Raw genomic sequence first — 8942 nt, forward strand, 5'->3', positions numbered from 1 at the left:
ACACGCGCGTGCGCCATATCCTCTTTATCCATTCATCTGTCAGTGGACATCTGGGCTCTTTCCATAATTCGGCTATTGTGGACATTGCTGCTATAAACATTGGGGTGCAGGTGCCCCTTTGGATCACTACACTTGTATCTTTGGGTAAATACCTAGTAGTGAACAGCTAGATCTGTGTGTTCATTTTTATAAATATTAATGCCCTTATAATTTTAATCTCTCCTTTGATAAAAAGCTGAAAAAAGCTGTTAACTGTCATTTCTTATCTAATACCTCCTTTTCATTGGCCTACCCATTGGTCTGCTTTCCTTCTCATTCCAAAAAGGATTAAAGATGGCTTATGAAATATATTGATAAGAAAGGCAAAATAAAATAGCATCTTCCTTTTGTGGGTCAGATTTGGATCATCTTACATGTTTGGATCAAGTAACAAATTCTGTGAGAAGTGAATTGCTATGCAGAAATATTTAAAATAATGGCAACAGGTTAAAGTGAGTCACTAGTTCAGCTTTGGTTTTCCCAGTCAAAGAGAGGAAGAAAAGAGATCTAGAAGTAGTTTTTTTCTAGAAACTAGAAGTTTCTAGAAGTAGTTTTTTCTGACACTGAAATATGAGTGAAACTTTTCCATTGGGTTGGGGTACCTGGCTGCCTGAGTCTGTGGAGCATAAGACTCTTAATGCTTGGGGTTGTGAGTTCAAGTCCCACTTTGGATGGAGAGATTCCTTAAAAAGAAAACTTTAAAAACAAATCAAAACTTTTTTCCGCTGTGATATATAGTCTATATGATTTTAAGCCATAATTCCACCCTAAGTATCAATGCTGGTTTAACTCTGTTCAAACTAAATGTGTAACACTGAAATTCTGTGTAGTAGAAACGTGCTAGTGAGCAGTGTTAAATGAGAATATGCCCAATATTCTATTAATCCATGACATTCTAGGACACATACAGAAGTGTGTGTGTTACCAAGTCAGAGTCAACATATGTGTTTTTTTTGTTTTTTTTTTTAATATTTTATTTATTTGACAGAGAGAAATCACAACTAGGCAGAGAGGCAGGCAGAGAGAGAGGAGGAAGCAGGCTCCCCGCGGAGCAGAGAGCCTGATGTGGGGCTCAATCGCAGGACCCTGGGATCATGACCTGAGCCGAAGGCAGAGGCTTTAACCCACTGAGCCACCCAGGTGCCCCTCAACATATGTATGTTTTATGGAAAGGAAGGAGTCTCTTTTCTGTAGCATCAGTTTATAATCCCTGCTGTACTACTAGAAAGAACACCTCTGACAGTTAAACTTCTTAACAGGGTGTCTAACACAGTAGGGTTAAATATAAGCCTTTAGGAGTATGGCCCAAAGTGTTCCCATAAAGATTTCAGCATTTTAGTTTTGTTATTTTTACTTTAAAATGTTTAAATAGCTAATATATTCACATATGTCAAATATCTAGAAATATAATAAGCTATAAATGAAAAATCTCTACCTCATCCCTCATTTACTTGTTTCCCAATGCTCCCTTAACCAGTACTTCAGTGTTTTGTTTTCTTGCCAGATTTTTAAAATACATTTCATCCTTGTTATCTCAATAAATCCAGAGCTACGAAACTTAAGTATTACTTAAATTAAAGAGATCCAAGACATTTTAGTATTCTTTTCCAAGAGTATTTCCCTTCTTCCCCAACTCTGTCATACCACACATACTCTGAGTTCCCTTTTGGCCAATCCGAATGAAAGGTCCTGACTTCTCCTTGACCAGAAGGACCCTACACATATTCTAATATCACACCTCTTTCTCTATAGAGTATGATGACTAAATCGATCATTGTCATTCCACATCTAATTTTATTCCAGTGTTGAAACCCTGGCATTTCTGTGATGCATTTTCTTGAAGTTAGACTACACTTACTCCAGAAATATTGCATGTTTTTTTATTATCTTAATTAAGGTAAAATACGAATGCTTCATTCTTTACAATAAGTTTTTATCTGCATTTAGATGATACTGTTAACTGGTATTCCAGTAGTGAAGAGGAAGAAGGAAGCAGTGTGAAGTCAATACTGAAAACATTGCAGAAACAAACAGAAACTTTAAGGAATCAGCAACAGCCTTCCACAGATCTCAGCACTCCTACTGACCCAAGACTCGCTAAAGAGAAAAGCAAAGGAAACCAAGTTGTTGACCCTAGACTTAGGACTATCCCAAGGCAAGACGTGAGAAAATCCTCCGAATCTGCCCCACTGGATCTTAGACTAGCGTGGGATCCCAGGAAATTGAGAGGGAATGGAAGCGGTCATGTAGGATCTTCTGTTGGTGGAACAAAGTTTGATTCGCATCATGCAAATCCCAGCTCCGTGAAACACAAAAGAGGAGATGATGATGATGAAGATACAGAAAGAGAATTGAGAGAAAAAGCTTTCTTAATACCTTTGGATTCTTCCCCTGGCATAATGCTCCAGGATCCGAGGTCACAGCTGAGGCAGTTCAGTCACATTAAAATGGATATTATCCTAACCAAACCCAACTTCGCAAAACACATTGTGTGGGCTCCAGAAGACTTACTTCCAGTCCCTTTACCTAAACCTGACCCAGTATCTTCAATCAATTTACCTCTGCCCCCTCTTATAGCTGACCAGAGGCTCAGTAGGTTGTGGAATACAAAAAGCGATCTTCATCAGAACACAGTGCCCACTGATTCAAAATCAGCAGCCAAAGCCAAAGTGAACACCGCAAACAGAGAAGGCTACCTAGAACAATTTGGAGACCTACATAGTTCAGGAAGTAAATTAGGAGATCCTAGGCTGCAAAAAAATTTTGATCCTAGACTTCATAGACTGCACAGTACAGAGTCTCACCCAGCGGTTATGAAGGACTCACATGCATTAAAGGTCACCCCTCACTTAGCCAGATCTAACCCTGCTTCATCGCAGCCCTCAGGGGCCGCGACTAGCAGTTCCGGGCCCGGGGCCTTGCCTCCATATGCCCCTAAACTCTCCTCTTCAGCTGGCCTTCCCCTGGGAACCCCAAGTTCAGTTCTGAGTGGCATTAGTTTGTATGACCCTAGGGAGCATACTTCATCATCTGCGTCAGAGCTAGCAACAGAAAATACAGAGAACCCGAAAAAAAGTGGTTTAAAAAGTAGTGACAAAAATGAGCCTTCTTCTGGAGAAGCAGCCCTGCCACAGAAAACCAGTGCAAATGTGGAAGTCGCCGTGGATGGGCCAGCTGACCCACAGGCAGACACCCTCAGGAGTCCTGGTACGGTTCAGGTCCCAGCAGTGCACAGTCTTCCTATTCAGGCACTAACAGGCTTAATTAGACCGCAGTACAGCGATCCAAGGCAGTCCAGGCAGCCAGGGCATATGAGTCCCACCCCGGAAAGTGATCCCAGTAGAGAACCAGATGACAAATCTCTAAAAGAGGTTTTTAAAACTTTTGATCCGACTGCTTCACCATTTTGTTAGCTATCGTGTAATTAAGCAATTCTTTTCACTCTGTGACTATTGCAGTCCTCTGCTGTTTTGTAACTGGTTTACCTCTATAGTTTATTTATTTTTAAATTATAAATACTTTTCAGCTGCTAGTATCAGAACCACACGAAGTTATATCCTCTAAAGCCTGTGGTATTTTATATAATATTTTTATAACTTTAAGAGACTGTAGTAATTGACATAAAAACCTATATATCATGTTAGCTTCGGTAAAAGTACTTTTATCGTAAATAACCCATCATGAACTTGACACTCTGCCCAAATATATGCCAGTCGTCTTTCATAATCAATGTTTAGATAAATGATTACCACTTTTATATGGTTGTTAGTTTCAAGCAATATGATGTACATTACTTTTGAGCAACAGTATTTTGACTAGGATCTTCTCTATTTGTCAACAGAACTGATTAATATGTAATGCTAACTGCTAACTAAAATGTAAAATGAAGTAAAGAAAACATTTTTAAAATCACAATCAGCAGAGCAGTTCGTGTTTAAGGGCATCACTTTTATTAGTATTGGCAATATTGTGTAAATGAAGCATTTGAATGTCATATCTTTTAAAAGTATTTTATTGTACACTGTATCATAGAAGTTGGAGATACATAGATTGTTTTTGCTAAAGTGAAATATTCCCCAAGTTCTCTAACATAACTTTTTAAATTTAATTTTTCATATTAAATAGTTATGAGTTCTTGCTGTGTTACATTGTGATGTTTATGTGTCTCAATGTTTTTGTCGTTAGCATAATTTATATTACGTTTTCAAATGATATAGCTGTGATAATTGTATTCATCATGACTTTGGTAATTTTTAACAAACTTTTAAAAGATCCAGTGACAGTCTGTAGTGATTATTGCATTGGTAATGTTTTAAGTGTCCAGGTTCTATATTTTAAATAGAGAGAAAACACAGAGATGGTATAATCAACTGTATATGGCTACCAATAAAGAATCTCTTTCAGATCTCTCCTGACTGGCATTCTGTAACAGAAGAGACTGCCTGGTATTTTAAGTACTTAATGTCCTCATAGTTGGAAATCTCTTAAATTGATTAGAAATTTCATTTTTATGAAAAATAATTTGTATTCATTCTTGTGTCTTTTGTGCAGTATGTAAGTAATGGCAGCCTGATTTGTTTTATACAGATATTATTTATAACAGAAACTAAGTATTACACTCATATTCATATCTTGAACTAGATGTGTGTGACCATGTTTGCTGGTAATGGCTCCGATAAGTAACTTGAGATGGAGCATTTCACTATAAAAGATAATGAAAGTAAAGGAAATTGGTCCTTGGATGAAAATAGCTATGCTTGAGAAGTGATTTTAGAAATTTACGGCAAAATATTTCTGTGGGAACCTAACATTCAGCTAGCATATGATTTAATATTAAGGCATATTTTTCTATTCACTTTTTTTGGGGGGCTTTGATTCCATACTTAAATGATGTTGCAGCTAAGTGAACAGGAACTCTGCTCACAATGAACTAAGGAGTTCATTGTGTTTTAAGTGGAAGGACAGTTGTTCAAGGGGATGCGAATTTTTACTATTTATACTTTGGTTACATTGTTGCCTAAAATGGCTCTGGATAACATTTTTGGGTTTAAAAAATGTACTTTAAAGCCACTATAGAAAGTATTTTCTGATTTACTGTCCACATGAACTTTTATTGTTAATTGAAAAGTAAATAAATGGTTAAAACTGACAGAAAAAAGGTGTGTGTGTGTGTATATACACACATACACTTCTATGCATACAAATATATAATATTTATCAGGGAAAAAATCAGTAAAATTGCTGAATTTTAGTAATTATATGGAAATTTTTAGTGAATCTTTAATTCCCCTTATATTTTGTAATTACATTAAGTAATAATGTTCATATTTTAAATATCATACAAAAAAGATAATTTGGCTTGTTAAAGATCCAAATAGAATCCAAATTCTTAACAGAAGATCCTTTTTACTTGAGATGTTGAAAGATTATTTAAAAATAAGGTTTAAAAATGAATGCAAATTATCATGTCCATTTGCCCAATATTCTTGAGTCTCTATTATGTCAGCTAGTGTTCTAGAGGCTATTTTATAAGAAAGAGTGGGCATAGTTTCAAATTTAACAGTATATTTTATATGAAAATGTTTTATTTATATTTAAAATAATTTTAATTTGTGGTCTTTTTTAATTGAGATAACTTTAGCTTAGGGCGGTAGTCTATTGTATCCTGTCAGTTTAGATTATTTTAATCCTCTTTTTTTCTTTTTCTTACCAAAATTTAATAAGTAGCCCTTTTTCCTGATGAATGAGGTCCTCTTTAAGATGAATCAGTATTTGTTAGAATCCATGTAAGTTGATTTACACTAGCACACTGGAAAATACTTTGTGTCCCTGTTCTTATAAGCCAAACATTTACAGGTAACAGAAGTAACTTGTGCTCTAGAAGCGTCTGGATGAGACTCATTGATTAAGGTATAACTTAACTATTCATACTGATTTATGACAGAAGGTTTATACCTGTTTACTGTGATGTCGAGTAGAGTGGGATATATCAGTGTGTTGAATTGGATACCCAGGTGACCACAATTTAGTTTGGGCAACTACTTTCCCACATTTTATATTTAGTTTTGCTCCAAACTCCTGTCTCTGGAGCTTTCCCAGTTAGGACCTCAGTCTGAACCTGAAAATAAACCAAATACTGGAGTGATTTCAAATTCTGCTTCAACAATTATGTCTCCTTCCGGGACCCTGGTGTTACCCAGCTGTGTGTGCCAAACCCCAGAATGAGGCTGCAACTGAAGTAGCCTAATATGGGATGATGTTTGCTTCAGTTTCTGTGTGTCTTTTACCCTACCATAAGGACTAGTTTTCCTCGCTTGTCCTGCTTATTTTTAGAGTGGAAGAACAGTTGATTAGTAAAGAAATCCTGTATAAGTGTACATAAAAGCCTCTTCACTCAATTAATTGGAAGAAATAGAGGAAAGATAGGAGAACTCAGGAGGGCTGGTGGCCTAAACATAATAAATTCATATTCTTGTTCTGAAGTGATTTGTAGGTGTTTTTTCTCAAAGTCCAGTTCCTTATCTGTGAAATGGGTATAATTCTGACTGCTCACAGACTTGCTGTAAGGAGTGAATGAATTATGAAAGTATTTTTAAATGTAAAATTGGTGTATAACTTTTACAGACATAAACATTACACTTCCACTAGGTGCATTAAGCTGTACAAATTCCAAATAACATGATTTGTGTGGTTTACCAATTTTATGTTGTTTCAGACGATATATATTGAAGACACAATAGAATTGTGTGAGAAGTTGTTTTAAAGAATATGAACCCATCAAGTTAGCAATTCCCTTTAACATTTTGTGTGTTGTTGGTAAGACATAGGACTTTCGTAATTTATAGCTGTATGGACTTGTAGCATCTGTGCAAGATCTGACTGCCCGTTTTATACAAGCTGGATATTGATGGAGGGTTAATGCTATGACAGTCCATATTGCATGGTGTATTTGCTTCAATTATAGCATGTGTCGTATAGGCAGAGTGGCCAATTTATTCATTATAAAAGCCATTAGCTCTTAGAAACATTAGAGATGTTTACTCCCACTTCTTAGTGTACATTTCTGCTAGCACATGACATGGAGGTCTTTCTGAGTGATTACTTGTTTGATAAAGGTATCGTTTTCCTTTGGTTCATGGCAACTTAAAGTCCGGAAGTTCCTAGGGACCTAGATATGAGGTCTTGTCAAAATCTTTCCAATTGCACAACACAAAGTCAAGGTAGAGATGTTCTCCCTGAGTTTACCCTTCTGGGCTTGAGGGCTACACCTCGGAGAGGTGGTCTGTGCGGAAGACGCAGACTTGGGTGTGGTCTGCAGTCAAGTGGTCCACTGATATGGCCCCTGCAAACTTCAGGAACTGGGCTTTTGTGGATATCTAAAATGAAGAGTTGTAATTATATTATCAGAAATAGGTTGGCAGCTCTTGATCATATTTATGGTCAAAGTAAATCTAGTAGGATATGTAAGTCATTAGTAAACAATTAGTTTAAATAAGGCTTAGTTAGGAAATGTGAGCTTTAACAAAATGTAACCGAACAGGGCTTGAGGGTTTAAAGCTGTTTTCCTCACGTATGTGTTGTGATTTGGCATTTAGGTAATGCCTTTCCTCCAAGGAGTTTAATGTGATTTACAGAACCAGTCTCAGTAGCTACTGATCACCAAGTTGCTGGGGTTTTGTTTTTGAGTATGTTCTTTATCAGCAGTATCTGCCAGCTGTAACAGAGCCCAAATTAACCTGCTTTTCTTGGAAAGGATGCAGACCTGAGAAAGGACTTTAGGTTAACATCAACATAATATTTAGAATTTCTAATTTTTAAGTAAGAAATAAAAAGCACATTTTAAATGGTATTTTATGCTTTTGGAGGCAGGACAGTATGTGCCTCCTTGCTCTGCTGCTTCCCCGCAGCAACAAGCCTGGTTCTAGGCACAGGGTGGGGGCTTTGTTACTTGCTTGTTAACTGCTTCCCGACATCCATCCAAGTTTAGATTTTGATGTGGCGGAGCCATTCCATGATTGTATCCAAAAGTACAATTCATAAAGTATACCTCTTTCAGTAGACACAAGGCACCTACCTTCTCTCTCTCTCTCTTTTTGCCTCCCCTCCCCCAACCAAACAATGTGAAGGTAGGGTTATGGCAGCTTTACTTAGGAGTTAAAAGTTTCTACAATAATTCATAACTCTAAGAGTTCTCCAGATTTACAAGATAACTTTCTCCTTCGTGGTGGAAGTTTGAATTGATCAGTAATTTCTTCTTGTAGATCTATGAAGGATTCTTTCTGCAGCCAGAAAGAACTGCATAATCAGAGCCATATTTTTATTTTAAAACATATTTATCTAATTTCTCTCTTCCCATTCTCAAAATATCAGCCACAATTATGAAGTTATGCCTACCCTAGTGAATTTCCAATAGCATTTAATTTTTTTTCTAATCCCAACACCTTGAACGGTAATTTACCTTTTAAAGTCATGACTTGGACTCTACATTGGGTCTTGTGTGTTCCTTAATACCGTTCGTTAGCCTTTGGAATAGAACTGTCACGTGTTACAGTGGGCAAAATCATTGTGGGCACAGAGAAAAATCTATTTCTTCAAACAAGGGTGTGAGTTCTTAGACTAGTATTTTATAGTCTTGTTTATCCTTGAATCTCTTGTTTTTAAGACTTTGAATTTGTTAGGAAAGAGTTAATATATAGCTAACTAGAGCATTTTAGAAAAATATTAGCTCTGTGAATTACCAGGCCCCATACTTCCTGGTTCATTACTGATTTTAATACCTCTGTGAGGGTATTAAGGTTAAGAGGAGCAGTAGAATTTGCATTAGCTATTATTTTGTCAGAGGTCTAATACATAGTTTATTGTAAAAGAATTAAATATATAGAGACCCAAATAAAAAAAAAATC

The 8942-nt window shown here is 36.5% G+C and overlaps 1 protein-coding gene across 1 annotated transcript in view; it reads left to right on the top strand.

Annotated features, from left to right (window-relative positions):
• Nucleotides 1–4446, top strand: part of ZC3H6 (zinc finger CCCH-type containing 6) — a 63176-nt gene extending 58730 nt beyond the window's left edge. Inside the window, exon 12 of the mRNA XM_045979640.1 lies at nucleotides 1987–4446. Coding sequence (XP_045835596.1) covers nucleotides 1987–3452 — 1466 coding nt within the window. The 3' untranslated portion in view covers nucleotides 3453–4446. The remainder of the gene's footprint in view (nucleotides 1–1986) is intronic.
• Nucleotides 4447–8942: the final 4496 nt, after the last annotated feature.

The sequence above is a fragment of the Meles meles genome, chromosome 15 (genome assembly GCF_922984935.1).
Source record: "Meles meles chromosome 15, mMelMel3.1 paternal haplotype, whole genome shotgun sequence".
Lineage (NCBI taxonomy): Eukaryota > Metazoa > Chordata > Mammalia > Carnivora > Mustelidae > Meles > Meles meles.